Below are 19369 nucleotides of genomic sequence, written 5' to 3'. Positions count from 1 at the left end.
AGGGTTTTCTAATGGTTCGTGCGGCGGTTTAGGGATTTGCTTGATGGTAGCCACGTCCAGTTTTTCCACTTTTCTGTTTCCATTAGCCGGCTTAATTTTGAATTGGATTTTCTTAATGTGTTTCAGTTTATAGCACAATGATTTAGGGTTCATGATGAGGCATGTTAGTGTTTTTTGCACAAAGAATTTGGTGATTTTTATCTAGATTTTTTGATTAATTTTGTAAATGTCATTTTCAAAGGTGACAAGTCGTTTTACACTACAGACTTGTATAGGTATAGAAAATACAAGAGTAAATAATGTTTGTAGTATTTTGTTCACTGAATAAGTTTTTTATTTTATTTATTTTTGGCGTTTGAAATTTTCAAAATGATTCTAGAGCCATTTAGCATTTTTTTCGATAATTCTATAGAAATATTCTTAGGTTCTCGGGAAGATTTCAGTTGGTCTCTGAAATTTGCAAAATTAACCTAGAAGCATCTGAAACGTTTTTTTAAATAATTCTAGGAGCATCTAACATTCTAAAAAAATTACTGATAGGTTTTTCACCCTTTCCAAGCTTCTAGTATTTTCACAATGAATCAGGCGTTTTAGTGTTTTTTTTTTTGTTGCAGAAGTTTTGTTGGTTCTAACTTCTTTTCAAGTTGTTTCCAAATCTTTCCTATATTGAAAAAATGCTATTTTTGCAAAAAGTGCAATTTTGCCAATTTTTTATTTTGCTCCAGGAGGGTTCCTGCCGGCGAGGGTGCCGGCCTGGGACGCCATTTTGTCAGTCATTTCTACGCAAAATTTCCTTTAGAATGAGGTGCAACTCAATATTATGACAGAAAATTTAAAATGGCGGCCTGGGACGCCTTTTGTCAGTAATTTCTTGAAACTACGCAAAATTTCCTTTAAAATGAGGTGCAAGTCAATATTTTGACAGAAAATTCAATTTTTTTCTGTTTACTGACTAAAATCGTGACCGTAATAATGGAATTTTATGAACGTCATTCACTTATTTGACATTTAACTTTAAATTTTAAATAAATATCACAGATTAAAAGACTGCGGTGTAAATGAACTCATTCAAAAGCAGTTCGATAAGGTCACCGCAACTTCAGTCCGCTCACTCGACGATATAACGCTGATTACGTAAGTTACGTTAGTTAGAAAAGGATGCGACATATTTCGCAGTGATATTGAACGCATTTTTATAAGCTCAGTTTTGTCCTTGATTTGACGTTTAACAATCCTAACCTCAAATTTGTTAAGGTTATAGGAAAATTACTACCTATACCCAAAAAATGAGTAAATTTATATAAGTAACAGGATGTTTAATCTATTTTAAGTGTTTCCTTCAAGTGCTAACACGCACTCATCGTTAAAATCACTGTTAGCAGTGTTGGCGCAGCTTCTTTTGGGTTTGGTTCTTGTGAGTGTCTCCTGGAATCAACCATACAAACATATTCTTCAAAATGCATTTAAAACCGGTAACCCACGTTATTTTTGATATGGACGGACTTATTATAGGTAAGTTGCTTCCCTAAAGCTTTTCAATAAAATGTTATGCTGTAAAGTACTCCAGCATACAATTAGTAACTTGCAGAGTCGGAGTCATTTTACAAAAAGATTTTAAATGATATTGCACAGCAGTATGGCAAGGAATACACTCCTGACATTGAAAAGAAGATATTGGGGACCACAGAAACTGATACTGCTAAAATATTCTTGAGTGAGTTAAAGGTTCCTTTGTCAATCGAGGAATTTTTGAAGCTGTACCACCAGAAAGTTGCCATTGAGTTACAGAATCCTCCTTTAATGCCTGGTAAGTTTTAGTTTTAATACTTAAGTTGTATTAATAATTTATCCAATTATCACTAAGTATAGGAGGCATATAGGTTACACAGTTTGTTATATTGTTAATCTGCTATTAATCAAGATATTGGATTAATCTGTTAATCTGCAGTAATCCAAAGTCAAAGCAGATATTACATGATTTATTAGTTTGCTTAGTTGCAATCAATTGATACTATTATTTCATTTATTTACTTTAACCTTGTTTCTGTCTGCTCTTAAATCAGTTAGTAACACATTTCAATTAAACCTTCACTTTGTTTCAAATGAGCAAATAAATAAAAGTAAATATTGTACAAGGCTAATAATTACTTAAATTCTACTGTTTTATCAAAACAATAAATTCAAATACCTTTAAACAATAATTATTAAAATATAATTCAAGTTTATATCTCGAGTAGCTGGGTTTTCCACTAATTTTTACTTAATGAATACATTTTTTTCTGATTTACATATGATGATAGGTTCTCACAATGAAAGATGTCAAAACAGACAGCAAAACAACAGATAAGTATCATTATGGCTCAAATTGACTTGAAATAAGCCACTATCTTAAGGGGCTTTGCACTGGGTTTTGCCATAAGAACTGAAAATAGTTTGACACAAAAATGGACCCAAATGTCATCTTCGTTGTTACTAAACAAGTTAAGAAACCATGATTTAGATACATCTCCAGATTGTTGCAAAAGTCATTTTTAGAAGGTATAAATATTTCCTTTAGGTACCAAAAAGCTTTAATTGCAGCAAAAGTAACAAATATCTGAACAAATATCATTATGGTTTAAATATGTATGAAATAAGCCACTATATTAACCGGTTTTTGCTTTAAAAACTGAGAACAGTTTTAATTAGAGTTTTAAGCAAAAATGGGTCAAAACAACATCTTACTTGTTACTAATCAAATTAAGAAACTTTTTCAAAGATAATTTTCACGTTTTAGATACATTTGTAGATTGTTGTGAAAATCATCTTTAGAAGGTTTAATTAAATATTTAATTTTTTCCAGGTCCCATAAAGATTTAATTACAAATAAAAACAACATATTATTATGGTTCAAATTTGCTTCAAATAAGCCTTTCTCTGAAAATAGTTTAAGCAAAATGAGTTCAAATCTTTGTTCTAAATAAATGAAGACACTATGCATTTTTTCCTAGAACATTGTCATGTTTTGGACATTATCTGCAGATTGTCGTAAAAGCCATCTTTAGAAGGTTTATTTTATCCTGCAAGTTTCAAACAAAAACTCACTGATTTACTTAGTGAGAACATTCAGAGTGTCCCAAGTTTTCACTACTAGAACAAATTTTTAGATATTTTTTATTATAATTTTTTAGGTTCATGTTCTTTTCCTTTTTGAGATACAAGATGAAATGCTAATATTTCATCAATTTTTTACTTAACGAATGGTTTTTATTCTGATTTCTGTATGACTAGTTTTGAATTTTTCACATCCATACATATTTTTTAAAACTATAATCTTATTATTTATTTACCTATACAAACTGTTCCAAATTTAACATGTTATGGCTGTCTTTAAAGCAGAAAACCACCATCTGATCTACTTTTAACTCCGTAGATCTCCATGGACATCTTTGATCTCCAGTTCTTGTATTTCCATGAAGATGTATGTTTGTATCTTATTGTATCTCTTGAAATTCCATATATGCATATTTTCGTGAATAATACACAATGTTGTATGTAAACTGGTCACGGAAAAGATCGATACAGCAAAATTTGTTTATTTGGTCATGTTAACGGTCACTGGTGTACGTTTTTTGACAGTTATGATAACTGTCACGTGACCTGAGAAAGGTATAAAAGTATTTCTTAACGTCAGAACTTTAAAATTTGACTCCATGGAGCTGTAAAGACTACTTACAGTGTAGTTTCTCCAAGAGACGCATCTACTTGGTATTTTATAATTTCTAAATAGTCCAAATTCCATTGCCTGAATTGTTGCTATTGATGTGCATTTATTAGCCTTTTCTTCATCATTCTCTTGAATTCTCCTAAACTTGGCACTTTTTCCAAAAGCTAATTTCTGAGAATTTTCCATCGCTATAGTGTATGTTCATGTTTTAAGAGACGGTTCGGTATACTGGTCGACTTAAGGGCCAAATTATTGATTATTGATCAGAGTACTTTCTCGCACTAGAGAAGTGGAATTTTTTAAAGTGCGTGAAGAAAAGTGAACTTTCAAGCACTCCAGTAGAAAAAGGGATTTTTTTATTGCAGGTGCTGAACGATTAATCGCACATTTATCAAAACACAACATCCCAATAGCAGTGGCGACATCCTCTTCGAAGGAATCTTTGGAGGTAAAAACAAAGAATCATCAAAATGTTTTCAAACTGTTCCATCATATTGTGTGTGGCACCACCGATCCAGAAGTGAAAAATGGAAAACCAGCACCCGATATTTTCCTAGTGGCTGCTTCTAGGTTCGATGACAAACCTGATTCGTCAAAGGTAAGTTTTGCTTTTATTTAAAGTTAGAGGTTAGGAGTTCCTAAACTGTTATGTATAGTGCCTTGTATTGGAAGACGCACCTAACGGCGTTAAAGGTGCACTAGATGCTGGAATGCAGGCTCTTCTGGTTCCTTCAAAGGATATTGATCCAGACTTGAAACAGGCTACTTTAGTCATAGATTCGTTGGAGGATATTAAACCAGAATTATTTGGTTTACCATCATTCGAATAATAGGTGTCTTAAAATTTTATTTATTTGCAACTCTATGGTCTAAACTGTTTGGTTTCCATTTAACGTAAATTAGGTTTATTCAAAACACGTGTCTGTGAAATATAGTTCAGTCACACGGAGAAAATTAATACTTAAGCGTAAACACATTAGTGTAACTGTTAGTTTTAATTATCAATGTCTTGGTTGAAGGTAACTTTTTACCTTGTAGGAAAATTTTCGTTTACATACACGTTGAAACTGATAAGAAAAATGTACAACTCTTTACAGTATTTTTCTCTCAGTGCTATATTTTTAAGTTTAATTTATTGTTACTTGGTTTTATTTCTTTTTACACTTAAATAGTCTAGTCATCAGATGCACTTATTGTTAAACAAAATTGTGTTGTGTAATTGTTGTTATTGGTGTTGTAGCGTAATAAAGCTTACAAAAGAAAATCAATTTTTGTTAATTGTACAGGGTGGGCCAAATTGGACGTATTTAAATGGAAAGTGCTCTTATTAATAGAGATAGGCAAAAACTGATGTCGGTGTGTGAAGCTGAAATTTGATACAAAATTTAATGACGAAAACCGTTGGTTAATATCTGTCACCGTTTGACAGATATAGGGTGTTTCCCAGAATTCGTACTTTTCTTCAGAACTTCCAGGTGCATTATTTTTTATTTCTAAAAAAACTTTTCTACAATAACTTTTCGCATAAAATCCAGTAAATAGTTTTTTTCTACAAACATTCAATAATGATGCATTTTTCGCTTCCAAATCTCAACGAAAAGTTACCCTTTCAGTCAGTCAAACTTGATGTTTTACGAAAATGTCAAAATGACGCTTGTGGAGGCCATTTGCAATTTCCGCCATTTTGGATCGAAATAGCATAGGGTTGGTGGTACTTGTTTTCGACTAATTCGGGGTCAGGGAACTGTCAGTTTCGTCGTTGTAGTATTTTTTATGCTTTTTCGAATGGCGTAGGAACGAATTTCCTGCGAATTTAAATAAAAGAGCTACGATTTTTCAAAAAGTCAAAAAATTCAATTTTTGTCCAGGGAAGAAGTCTATTTAATGTATAACAACAAACGACACGATATGATGATTGATTAGAATTAGAAATAAAACAAAATTATAGTGCAGGACACTAGAATCCAACCCAAGTTGATACGGAGCAGACATATCATGTGCAGAAAATGTCACGAAAACGCTTCCCTAAGAAAAAATGAATTTAACAAAAAAATATTAGAAATAAGTCTGGAAGAAGACGAAGAGAGAGATGCTAGATCTAAACACAAATATACATATACAAACCAAAACACAATTTTGGTGGTAGTTTTTGTCTAAGGGTCATTCTACATGAATGACTAAAACTGGGTAGTTTTCTCTATCCTTTCTTCCTTCTTGCGAAAAATACAAAATCATAAAAAACCGCGTTTAAAAGGTCGTGTATCCGGACCCTAACTGCAGTATAATAAAGTTAATCGAAACTGGACCTTATTAGTAATACCCTTAAATGTTTCCATAGTAACATAAAAACCACAAGTTATGTCGATGTTGAGTGACATTTGGAAAACGAAAACCGGGTGTAAACATGACCGAAAGACTTCTTCCTTCCACAAACACTTTAGTAAAATATGACAATCCAATTTTAGTGACTAAACACGAACCGCCCACTACTTCAGGTGAAGTGTGTATCTTTTTTTGTGATCAGTTGTAGTACATTTTGATTCGTTGCTCCTTTTACACAGGGAGATGCGGATTCAAAAAAAATTGCGGGAGGAGCTGTTGCTGGCGAACAAAAGCACGAAACCGAAGAGATTCTCAATACTATTTTACCACCCAAAGAGTGGGAGGAGGATGGACAGTTGTGGAGGCAAGAAGTGTCTACGACTCCGGCCACACGGTTGGATGTTGTTAATCTGCAAGAGCAACTGGATATGCGTCTACAACAAAGACAGGTATATTCACAGTTTTTCCATCACTTTGCTGTCTTCCACATTTATATGGAGTATCTGTGTCAAACTACTCTTAGTCTTTCGCTGAAGAAAACCATCACATATTTTACAAAATTGTCAAATATATCAAGGTAATTTTCTCCACGAAGAATTTTTACGGAAAACGGTAAATTTTCTTTTACAAATGTCCTCAGAATTTTGTGAAAAGTTTTAAAATTACATTGAAATCAACGTTGCCAAAGCCAAAACTCTTGATTTTGGCAACATTGAAAAGCTTAAGAAGCTTTTGATTCGTGTGGTAGGAAAAACGAGGGCCAAACAATAAACATAAACAATTTAAAAAGTCATTGTTTCAATTTGTGCGATTGTCCACCCATCTTCAGTTTTCCACTTTTGTATCTTCCAGGCTAGAGAAACGGGTATTTGTCCAGTTCGACGCGAGCTCTACACTCAATGTTTCGACGAAATTATTCGGCAAGTTACAATCAATTGCGCTGAACGTGGTCTGCTGCTTTTGAGAGTGAGGGACGAGATGAGAATGACCATTGAGGCCTATCAAGCTCTTTATTGCAGTAGCATCGCTTTCGGTATGCGAAAGGCTTTACAAGCTGAACAAGGTAGCTTTTCTGCTAAAGCGTTACTTGGAAATCGTAGTTGTTAATTCGTTTGAAAATCAAGGTAAATCCGATTTGAATCAGGAAGTCGATTTACTGAAAAACGAAAAGACTGAACTGGAACATCAGATTACTGAACTGAAACAGCGTGCAGAGCAAGCAGACAGGAGAGCTGCCGAAACTAGATTAGCTGAAGAGCGGAAGCATACTGAAGAAATTGCCTTTTTGAAAAAGACAAATCAACAGCTGAAGGTGCATATGCCCTATTTTACTTTGAATTTCGTCATACCAATATGCCAAAACCAACATGTTTTTCTTTCATTCTAGGCCCAACTAGAAGGTATAATAGCGCCGAAGAAATAAACCAAATCAATTAAACGCCATAATATTCTATTTAATAAGTCTTGTCCAAGGCACTATTAAAACAGGAGTGCGACGTATTTACGTAGTGTTTTTACATTTTTACAATAAATAATTTAGCCTAAAAGTAAATGCAATTTTATTGACAAAAATTTGCGTTCTTGCAGTACAAACTTGATTTTATTAATCAGAACTTGGTTGACAGTTGCGACGAGTATCAGGAGTAGGTAACTAAAATTTACCTCCTACCGTCTGGTTTTGGACGAACTCCTGGGGCGGCTAGACCGAAAGGGCTTCTACGCGGACGACAGCCTAGTTCTCGTCAAAGGGAAATTCCTGGGGGTTGTCTGTGAGAGAATGCTTGTAAGATAATAGAGAGATGGTGCGCCGATGCCGGATTATTAGTTAATCCTAAGAGAAGGCAAATTAAGGATTATATGCCGCCAGTCTTAGTACGGAAAACCTCTTACAATTGTGGGAGAGGTTAAGTACTTGGGCGTAACCTTAGACAGTAAACTCACGTGGAAACCTCACGTAGACAAAGTCATACAAAAGGCCACTGCCACTATGTGGCATTTGCGCAGGGCTCTGGGAAGAAACTGGGGCCTAAAACGTTCCTTGGTCTTGTGGCCGGCGGTGGAGAAGGCCTTCGTATCCCGGAAATTGGTGGGTTTGCAAAGACTATCCTGTCTGGCAATAACCGGCGCAATGAGAACGACACCGAGTCTCGCATTAAACGTTTTTCTGGGCCTTCCTGACTTACCTCTGTGAATACGCAGGGAGTATAGCACATAATTATATTTTAACAAAATCATCAATAAACAGACATACCATACCATTAAGTAGACTTTTTCTTCTTTCTAGATCAAACTAGAAGGTAGGAAGTCCTAAACAAAACAAAAAAAACCTCAGTAATATTCTGTATACGTATATTAAGTCTTGTCCAAAGCACAATGTTTACATAGTGTGTTTTTTTTACATTTTATAAAGTATAATAAAAAATTTAACAAGTCAATCATCCATCTATTATAAAATATTTTCTTAGATTTAGTCACTTTACGCTAAACAGATAGTAAACTAATATAGCTTAAAAATAAATGCAATTTATGATAAAATAGTAAACGTTCATTTGAACTTGATAGTTAGATGTTAATAATAATTAATATAAATTATTAGACCAGTCAAAGTTAACATATTTTATCTCCTTACCCCGGTATAAGCAGGAAACTAATTAGCACTTTGCCTCAACGTTACAAAATGTCTCAAAAGTAATTCTATACTAATTAAAAACAAGTTGAATGTGGATTAATTTAGTGGTTTTTGTCAACAGGTCTTTTATTTTAGTAGATTAATAGCTATTTATGTAACCAGTTATGAAAAGATCGATTTTGTGTAACGAATGAATGTTTGTAGGGCGAGCGCAGCGAGGTCCTACAATTTGAATGAGTTACACAATAAGACATTTTCGAAACGTGTTGCATACATAATTTTTTCTAATTTTGACCAAAAAGCGGTAAAAACCATCTTTTAAAGTAATTTAACACAAATATTCACTTTCATAGCACCTTGTATAAACAGTGACAACGACATGTTATGATGGATGTCGCCCATATGTTTCTACGGAAATGCATAAAAACAGGGAGTGATGAAATGAACTTTTCTTAACCAGTTACATAAAGTGATCACTTTATGTAACTAGTTACATAAAGTAAAACGTTTTGTCACTCTAATCAGTTTTGAAAAGTGTCACTTTATATGCCAAAATTAGAAAAAAAAATTTAAAAACACTTTACAGTTAAATTTCATGTATAATAATTGAGCTGTTACTTCCAAATAAGTAGAATTACCAGACACTCTGTATTGCAAAAGTGTAATATTACGTCGTTAATCTTAAAAAAAAACCAAAAACCCCTTAAAAACAATAAATAAAAAGGGTGCGGCTACGACTACAGGCAATAGTGATTTTAAAAGACATCTCTGAAATAAATAATTAATAAAAAGGTGTAATAATACTTTGCTAAAAACCAGAGAATACTTTGTACATAAAATACATAAAATAAGTTAAAAATCTTAAATTAGGTTAGATGTGGGATAATAATAATAAACTGTGCCACCCGATAGGAATCCTAATAATTGTCTTAAAGCTAACTGAAATGGAATGTGGACGAAACAAAGGAAAAGCACGCCCAACAACAACTATAAATTCAAAGTATAATCATAATACTTGACGGGGTTTTTAGTGTTTTCCTTTTTTGCTTTTTTTTCGGCGTTTCTTCTTATTGGGCGTACCTCCATCGTTAACAGATATAATGGGTTTATCTTCTTGTGTAGGTGTGGGCGGTTCAGAAGTTGTAGTATCGGCGTCGTCATACTCTTCCGCTTCCTCCTCCTTAAAGGAATCGTCTTTAGAAACGTCGTGTTTTTCGGTATCGTGTAACTCGTCCGGTTTGGTCAGTTCCAATGATATGATTTTTTCCTCGAGCGTCTCGACCTATCCAACAATTTCATTTTCTAATTTCTTATATTCAAACAAGCTTTTAGATATTTATATGGCAAAGTTAAAGTAATATGGGAAGACGTAACAATGTAATGGACAGGTAAATCTTTCATTCAAAACATTAACGTTTATAAAGGTTACGCTACAAACCCTTTTTGAAAAGTCAGTCTTGTACACTAGTTGGATATGCACAAACGACAAGTGTGGGCAAGACACTTTTTTAACCTTCTTGTAATATTGTTAACTTCGAAGTTCTATATGCCAGCTTGTCACAGGCACAGTTTTTGCAAAGAATAGCAACAAGAAGGGACAGCCGGCATAATTATGCATGATTTGTTTCGTTTTTGGCTGACCTCGGTTTGCCTTTGGTAGGAAACATGATGTCAGTTGAAACTATTTGAAGAAGCAACGTTGTATTGACAGTTTATGACAAAGGTAATCGGTGTTCATGCTCATAACATATCTTGCACTCTCTGTCTTAAATGTCGTAAATAACACGTCTATATTTCATATTTTAGGGTTAATTATCAATACATAAAAAGGCATGCAGTATAAAAGGGGAGAACATCACCTGTCACAAGGTTTTATCGGTATGTCGGTATGTGTATATCTTCAAATATTATATAATATTTCATTTCCTTTTAACTGCCATTATTCATGGATTTATAAAATGTTAAATTGTGAATAACTGAAAAATAAAATATCTTAATACTTGATAGTTGTGTGCAACAAAAAAAATGTTTGTTGCACACAACTATCATTTCTGGCATCCAGTTGACTATACTGGAACGAAGGTTTTGTTCTTTGGTTATCAAGCCCTATAGCCTCTCTGATGAGCCGTAATACGGCGAAACCGGTCAGAGGATTGGGATTGATAAACAAAAAACAAAGCCTCACCATTTTCAATCTTAATACTTACTGTCACATCAATCTAAAAAAAATTAGCAAGCTTAGCTAAACATGCAAAAAAATCAAAATCAAACCAACGAAAACAACCACTCACTAAGCAGCTATGTACAAGGCGCAAAGAATTCAAGTCAATCATCTTTTACCGTAAAAAAATTTAAAGCTAAAAGTAAGAATTTAGCTTCTTACGGTAATTTTTGGTAGCTTACTAGTGCAAAACAGTTTGCCCAAAATGTTAGAGAATGTATGATCACACCTTAGAAAAAATTTGTACAACAGTGACAGGTTACAACTTTTAGGATTTATTTAAATACTTTAAATGATGATATTCGAAGAACTGCGCATGCAAGTGTAATGTGCTATAAGAAATATAGGTGTATCATGTAAACGTTTCTACGATAAAAGTAACAAGTTAAGGTGATTTGAACACAACTCGACTCAGATGATATTTAAATTAAATAACCCCCAAAAACTGCTTAGCAAGCTGGCGTTTCCTCAAAATCCACCCTCAAACTACTAAACTAAAACCCCTAAATACATAGTGCCCCACACTAACCAGTGCTAGAGAGAGACAGCATCATGCAAGGCGACGCGTCTGCGCTATACCTCTCGCTCGATCAGTTTCTCCACCACTTCTACAGTGCGCACGCGTCGCTCGCCGGTCGTTTCATCAATGTACTCTTCCGTCTTTCTCTTCACTGACTCTTCCAAGATCTTCTCGCTCTCTCGCACTGTACGCGCGCCGTTTGGTTTCTCGCGCACAGTCAAACGCGGAAAGTCTGAGGACGAGGGGCGCAGCGGCGGGCCGGTCTCTGTCGACGGTGTCGGGTGGGGGGATGGCGACTGCATGCTGTTAGTTTTGGGGTCGGGACTGACGCCAGGTAACTGCGTCCAGAATTTGTTAGTTACGGGGACACCCGTACATGCGAACATGTCAAATAAGCGCACGTTTATCGTGCACGGTGAGTATTGATTAAATGACTAGATTTACTCGCGGTTTTTTAATATCGTACCATATGCAATGTAGGAGATAGGAAAGTATGGAAATTGCAAAATTATCCCTATGAAATGAATGATAAGAAAAGAGAACCATTACAAATCATTGGGATAAACAAAGATCAAGAAAAACTTTGTAAGTGACATGTCAGACAGTCATCATCAGACATTGATATCTTGTGTCAAATTACGTCTTATCTGCTTCAGCAGACTGACATGTCACTTTTAAAGTGTTTTTCCATCTTTTTTTTAGACCATTTGTAATCGTACATTCTTCTTCCCATTCATTTGCTATGGACAATCTTGAAATGTCCATACCTGTATAACTCAACACTAGAATGAGGACAAACTATTTTATTCAACAGTATTATTACTATTGAATCCTCTAGTTTCAAATATCGACAAATCCACTTAGGTCAAATGTTGGAAAATTCAAATTTAAAATTATTTAAATAAAAAAACTGTCTAAATTTTGTAATCAGAAAACCTAACTGTATTACTTCAGCCGATCACATAAACAGTACTTTGTTGTTTTATGCAGTATTTCAAACGTTTTTTAAAAAGACATCGAACCGTTATATTCGTAATTATTACAGAACAAAAGAGGAAAAAAAGACGAAAGTCACTGCACATAAATAATTGCTTCACAATGAATTTGGAGGCTACGATGCTTATCAACTCTTCAATGTTTTAATAATACTTACAATTTACAAAAAAACATATTTTTGTCGTTTAAAAATAATCACATTGTAACATATTCTCTTATTTTTAATTAAGTGTTAAGTGTAAAGCTTCCAGAATACAATTTGGCCTAACAGTTTGGTCTTTTCAGGAAAGCTCTTTTTTGGATAGTTTCCCTTGGCTCTACATTTTTATTCATTGCACGGGAAAGCGCATTTTCATTACTACTTATTGAGATGAAAATAATTTTTAAAGAAGTATAATGAAAAACATTTATCGCCCTAACGTTCGGAAGTTTCTCTGTCATTCTCAAAACCTTCTAAATAAAAATAACCGGAGAGCAAACGCCAAACTTACAATTTGGAAGTGCATGTGTAATTATTAATAAACTACCACTAGTTGGGGCTTAAACTTCTTCTTTAAGCCTTTGACATGTAAAAATAACTATTAACGTGTTAAGGAAATAAAATACAAAATCACGTAACCTGTGAAAAATAGTCTGTCCTCATTCAACTGTGCGGCATTAATAAATAAATCATCCGACTGCAATGGTTAATATTGTAAAAATACAAAAAGTTAATTTCTATCTTTTACTCAAGTGATACTGAAAGTTAGTACAGTAACATTCGGTAAACAATTCTTTATGACTTTTGATATTCAGGGTTAGTTAAGTATAACAAATTAAGAATTAATTTATGGTGGGTGATTCAACTTTATTATCACAGTTAATTTTATTAATAATAAGAAGCAACGTAATTTTTTTATTAATTTGAGCAATATTTTAAATCAATTATGAAATTAATTTGGTCGTTGCGAAAAAAATGACAGACTGTTACTGTTTTTAACTGTTTCGTTCCCACCATTTCCTGCCGGCAACGGTTCGACTGACAAACAAACCCTAATAAAAATAATGAAACAATAAAAACATTCAGTTTCAGGATTTTGTTAATAATTACGAATGGTTTTCTTGTTAGATTATGACATATTGAAACTTTATGACCGTAAACCGTAACCATAAAAGGTTAGTGACAACATCGACATGCTATGCTGCATCGATTTTTGTATTATGATCGCTTATTAAGTAAATTGGTAACCTGAAATAGTCAAGAGCTGGTTTAGGGTTAACAAGCTTACTCAAACTTCAAATGCAGTTCAACTAAATGTTCAAAGAATGCTTAGTCTTTCATAATGTTCTTACCTCGGTTACGCCATCGACGGTTTCAGCCACTGAACTGTGCGCTGGTACTTCTTGCGCTCCCACCATTTCCGTCATTGATTTGATGACCATTTGGGCTTGAATGGCGTCCTGTTCTAAGGACTACAAGACCAGGACAAATTCCCGATAAGTATTTGATTCACCCATAGAACAATGTTGCTTACCTTCAGTCTTGCCGCGCGCCACGCGGCTCGTTTTTCTGCCCGACGTGCTCGTTCTTCGGCTGGTGACAAACCGAATTCGTCTTCGTCTGTTAGCAGACCTTCTTCTCTTTGCTTCTCGCGCCATCGTTTTTCTGCATTTGCTGTTCTTATGATACCGATGTGACTTGCAGGACGACTACAAAATAATCCAATAATACTTTAGCATGAAGACTTTTACGAGTAAAAAAATAACTTAATATTTTGATTTTTACTCATATAAAACCTTTTGCTTACCTGGTAGGCTGAGATTCAATAGATTCGTTATCGGACTGACTGAGGCCGTGGATTGATCCAATTTCGGTAGCAGACAAATTAGAAATTTTTCTATCTTCTTCAGCTTTAAGATTTTGGATTTCGTCAGGGCTTAAATAACTAAATACTTTCTCTGAAACACAATAAATATTTTCAACTTTTCAAACAACGCTTTTGATTTTGTGGCTTAAACTTAGATTAGGCCCCAGCCAAGTTTATGCGCAAATCCGATTTAACACTAAGTTACTAGTGTGTTTTAAAACTCTCTCAAAACTGTGTTTTTAAAGTTTTTTGTCTTATAATTTAGGTCTTTTAGAGACTTGACTCTGAGACTCTCGAGACTCTGTTGTAGACATTTCCTGTTATGAAAATATTTTCTAGCGATTATTTGGACACATTTTTTTTCGCCGAAGCCTTACGATTATCCGTTTAGTCAAAAAAGCGGAGAGAGCCACTTTGGTATGGACACCCTATACAATTAATATAGGGTGTCCATACCAAAGTCCATACCAATACAATTGGGCCTTAACAATCACAGTAACAGTAAAATATCCGTTTTTAAGATATTAGATGACTCAAGAAACTTCATTTTCAAAAAACAGTAGTAATACATAAGCGAATAAGGTAGACTTACCCCTTTTAGTCGGTTTTTGGCTTTCCTCCATGGCATTTTCAAAGAACTTCTTACGGTCGCTCACAGACTGCTTTACAGTTTGATTGTTAGGGCTTTGCGGAGGCTATATAAAATATATGATACTGTTGTAAACGTTCAACTTAACTAATATATATTCAGCTCAATAATGAGAATGACAGAACTCAAAGTTATTAATCATATTATTTGTTAGTTGGCAAAAACTTTACTTCAGAAATATTCACATTTCTTATTTCACTAGACCATTAAAAAAAAAGTGTTCAATTTTTGATACTGATGATAAAATCAGTTACTAGAAAACCAAAACTACAGCTTCAGTAAAATAAAACGCGCTCTTGACAGTGACTGTAACTAACCTTTCCGAAAGTTTCAAAACTGGGGCTACTCGGAAACGTAAAACTCGGTCCATCAAACTGAGGAGAATCCATGAGATTCCTCACGGATTGATAATACTGAGGATTGCAATGAAGCAAAGTTTCCTCACTATAAAACGAACGCAAAGTAGGTTTGGACGGCACTGGGGGTGGCTTTGTTTTCGGCCTGACAATAGGTTTCCGTTTAGGGGTTAAAGGCGGCGGTGGAGTTTTCGGGAGTGATGGAGGAGTTTTCGGGAGTGGTGGAGGAGTTTTCGGGAGTGGTGGAGGGGTATTCACTTTAATAGAGGGTAATTCCTTAAGGTCGTCAAAATCAATTGGAGGAGGAGGCGGAACTTTCATGATATCGTCATCAGTTAAAAGAGGGGTTTCTTCTGGAGGTGGAGGAGAAATTGGGCTGTTAAACACGTCAGGTGGAACAAATAAGGGAACGCTGTTGCTTAAATGGGTGGTTGTGGCAACAGGGTGAAATAATGGTGATGGAAGGTGGTTGTAACTGTTCATTCTTGGAAGAGTATAAAAATTGTCGTTGGATATTGGGGGTGGAAATCCATACTGAGGTGGGTAATTATCTTGAACAGGTTGAAATGATTGGTAAGGGTTGGGGGATGGAAATTGATTGAATACGTTGATAGTGTGATGTGGCTGTGAAGGAACTGAATATCTGTTAGTGTTTGGTGAGGAATAAGTTACGTGTGTTTGAGGAGAAATACCACTGACTGTATATTCTGGTTGGCTGAAATTATTGGGGTCACCTGGGTTATTGACAGAGGTAAATGATGAAGACGGTGGTAACACAGATTCAACGCTAGTTCTAAGGAGATAGTTAGGATGTTGAGAAAGAGACTGACTGACTTCTGGTTCGATTTGAGATAACGTCTCAACACTGCGTGTTCGATTGTACATCGGTTTCGCATTTTCCGAACTATACGAGTCCAATGTGTCTGTAGAGAAAGCTTTAATCTGACTAGACAACTTGTTGGTCAACGTCCCAGTGTCAACATCTTTGGCAGGTTGTGTCACCCTTGGCAGCGTGGTTGCGTGATCCTGTCAAGAACCAACTACTCTATTGACAAGCTCTTTAATTCCAGAGCACAAACACAGCAAGCGGGACGAAAGACAAAAAAATCACTTTATTCGAAAAATATATTTGCCATCGAAAATCACATGAAATATTGGTTAGTCGTCGATAAGACGTTATTAATTTGTCAAATTACATATAAATAAATACTTAACCAGTTAAATATTTACCCTTAACATCGAGCAAAACGGAACTGCAATCCATTGGACGATTAGAATGGAGTATTACTTTGATTTTTTTTTGGCAGATTTATACGAAATGAAAATAAATTATCACAAAAAAACTAAAAAAACACTGTCAACATTGCTAAAGATTTTCAAATATTAACAGCGTTACGAATACGACCTTCACAAGTTACAACATTCATAACTTCAAGATTTCTCTGATATAACATTTATCTTTATAATATATGTGAAAATATCGTTCCGGGATTTTCTATGTCACGTAACGTTATAATAACCGATTTACTTATTGTTAAATATACACTAGACACTAAACTTACAGATTATAATGCTTTATAATATGGAAAACTGTTGCTTGTAACTATTCTACATTACTGGACTGTTAACCATCTTCGTACTGGATTGTAAGAAATACAGTAACTTTGAAATAACATTAATACTTGAAATATAAATGTTTAAAATTTTCGTACTTGAATATTTTCCTATACAAAGTATTGCAATAAATAACCAAGAAAGCTATCAAGGGTGGAAATTTAAAAAAAATTATGAGGCAACGAAAAATTACTAGAAAACATTCTTAGCCTTCTAAATCTGTCATTAAAATGAAAAATGTTCAATAACTCATACTCATTATACACAAATTGGTAAATTGAGTTACCCTGTGTTTATCAAAATAACCGAACGGTGATCCCCATAATTAAAATAGCCCCTATTTACACAGTAAAGTGGGTTTTAAGGCATTTTTTTCCCAGTTAAGACTAATTCTAACTTTATTAAAATCTAAATGTACATTAAACTGACCTAACCTTCCAGATAACTTTGTTACGCTAAATTAAGCCTTATTCGTAAGTTGTTACATTTTGCTGTATAAAGCAAATCATATACAGCCCTAAGCTCGATTTTTCAATTTCCAGGCAAATAGTTTAGGTTAAATAAACCCTCAGGTTAACTTTGTTAAGCCATTAAACCTTTATGCAGAACGGTAAATAACTGTGAGCTTGATTTTATCAATGTCCAGAGGTAAGTTTACCTGCCAGTTAATAGTTCCATGGGCGTTGGCGTGTAGTTTTAACTTTAACCACCAAAACCAAAAACAAAAACAGTGGCTTTTTATGTGCGATTTGTTCATGTTCAGTTAACATTACCTAACAGTCAAGTAGCATAAACGTAATTTCCATTTTTCCTCTTCAAAGAAAGTAGTGGGAGTGATCCAAAGTTTCCTTTGAAAGAAATGGTAAATCGTAAAGATTTCAGAACTGAAGCATTTTAAAGAGCATTTTCTGAGCTACAGGGTGAAAGGTAAAAAAGACTCTTTAGTATTTCATAGTTCTAACCAGACAAGGTCTATGATTTATTTGTTCTCTAGATATATCATTTCTTGGAGTGGTTCGTAGAAAATAAGAAATTACGTGTAAGAGATTTTCACCCTTTTTCATATATTGAACATTTTGCAATTTAATTGTAGCAAAGTCTTTTAGCCGCAAAACTAGAGAGCTGAAAATAATTTCCAGGAATTTCTCGTCCAAGGTGAACAGATTTGAAGCCACGTGAGCTTCCTTTGACACACTGTACAATGAAGCTAAACTTGATAATTTGGAAGTATGACTCAAATAAACACTGCCCCAACCATAATTATTATATTTAAATAATACTTAGGTTAGCCCAGGTAGACAGAGAAATATTTTAACTTACTGTTATCAAAAAAGACAAAAGATATTTGATGTAAGTCACTCAAATTGAACTAGTTACATAGATAGATATTAAGCGACGTGGTACTCAAGCCTACTTTCCTTTTACGAAGATGGCTACAATAACCTGGGTTATAAACCACTTTATTAAATAATGTATTAATAATGCAAATTAAAATTGCATGTTCACTTTTGCTTTACCCAGCATTCAAAGCAGCTATAATGGCTTTCCAAGCTTCCAAAACAGATTTTACTGAATCCCAAAGACCAGCTTTACATTGCTGCGATAACCTATTAGAGATTCCTTTATCTTCCATGTTTTTTTTGGAATAAAACTCTCAGTTTTATAAATTAAGTGATCGTAAATCTGAAGTAAAACACCAAGTTGAATTTCAGATAGGCGATAAATAGATGATCCAGATAAACCAAAATACACATTGCACGATTAACTTCATAACAACGTGTCAGCAAGCAAATGTGTATGTCCTTTTCAACTACGTAAACAGCAAGTTATAGCTTTCAAAAGGCACCGCATTATTTTTAAACGTACAAAAGTACTTCCGCTCTAGACAAACTATTCAAAAATATCCTTCTGTCTAAGCCGGAATTAATACATCTCTTCTTATTCGGTACCGCTACGTATAACACAGATAAACTGTTTTAAAACACGATACATAACACCATTAAAACTATTTGGAGATTTATTTTGTAGGATTGTGGTTAACCGAACGTAGTCCAGTTGAGTATCTGTTTGATGAACAATGTGTACTGTTACAAATGCACGGCAGTAAGCGTCGGTAAATACTTAAGTATTTCTTCACACGAAAATTACAAGTAAATCAATAAATATGTATGTGAATACCAATGAGGGAATTATCTTACAAAAATTGAAAGTAAACCTAACGATTACATATACGTTAGAAGTAAAAAAAATATTATTAGGGTATCTTAAATATACACGACCTGTTTAAACTGTTCGGAATTATTGCAGTTTAAATGCTTTTGAGATTTTCTAATAATTTTACTACGATTAAACAGAACCCAATTTGTAACCCTATTGTTAAATGCTCTCACGTTAGTATAGGTGTAATAAATATAAAGACAATAAATTATATAAACATATTAAAAGGGAGAAATGACGAAAATGTAAAACTAACGGCTTACTCAACTAATTTTCTTCTAATTACTGCAAC

At 34.2% G+C, this 19369-nt stretch overlaps 2 protein-coding genes across 15 annotated transcripts in view; one reads left to right on the top strand and one right to left on the bottom strand.

Moving 5' to 3' along the window:
• Window positions 1–1214: 1214 nt before the first annotated feature.
• Dnali1 (Putative inner dynein arm light chain, axonemal Dnali1) lies at window positions 1215–7580 on the top strand. Of its 4 annotated transcripts, none has more exons than XM_081981558.1 (7): window positions 1215–1512; window positions 1579–1807; window positions 4072–4304; window positions 6268–6477; window positions 6881–7091; window positions 7153–7340; window positions 7416–7580. In XM_081981558.1, exons 2-7 carry the CDS (start codon window positions 1801–1803, stop codon window positions 7449–7451), a joined length of 885 nt encoding a protein of 294 aa, XP_081837684.1. In that variant the 5' UTR covers window positions 1215–1512; window positions 1579–1800; the 3' UTR covers window positions 7452–7580. The 4 variants fall into 4 exon arrangements, with proteins under 4 accessions (XP_081837684.1, XP_081837685.1, XP_081837683.1 ...); XM_081981559.1 differs by having other exon boundaries at window positions 1568–1807; XM_081981557.1 differs by having other exon boundaries at window positions 1221–1512; window positions 1589–1807.
• A 783-nt stretch (window positions 7581–8363) lies between these two features.
• scrib (scribble planar cell polarity protein) overlaps window positions 8364–19369 on the bottom strand; it is a 74358-nt gene continuing 63352 nt past the window's right edge. For 5 of the 11 annotated variants that reach the window (XM_081981541.1, XM_081981547.1, XM_081981544.1 and 2 more), the window contains 7 exons: window positions 15208–16272; window positions 14834–14936; window positions 14182–14332; window positions 13909–14083; window positions 13727–13846; window positions 11458–11736; window positions 8364–9939 (listed from right to left, as the gene is read on the bottom strand). In XM_081981541.1, coding sequence (XP_081837667.1) covers window positions 9685–9939; window positions 11458–11736; window positions 13727–13846; window positions 13909–14083; window positions 14182–14332; window positions 14834–14936; window positions 15208–16272 — 2148 coding nt within the window. In that variant the 3' untranslated portion in view covers window positions 8364–9684. Of the gene's footprint in view, window positions 9940–11407; window positions 11737–12583; window positions 13623–13726; window positions 13847–13908; window positions 14084–14181; window positions 14333–14833; window positions 14937–15207; window positions 16273–19369 lie in introns of those variants that run through there. The other 6 variants (XM_081981545.1, XR_014178606.1, XM_081981546.1 and 3 more) reach the window with 6 other exon arrangements.

Source organism: Ips typographus, linkage group LG6 (genome assembly GCF_016097725.1).
Source record: "Ips typographus isolate SLU linkage group LG6, UJ_Ityp_2.0, whole genome shotgun sequence".
Lineage (NCBI taxonomy): Eukaryota > Metazoa > Arthropoda > Insecta > Coleoptera > Curculionidae > Ips > Ips typographus.
Note: the sequence above shows the minus strand (reverse complement) of the source record. Positions and strands in the feature narration are given on the sequence as shown.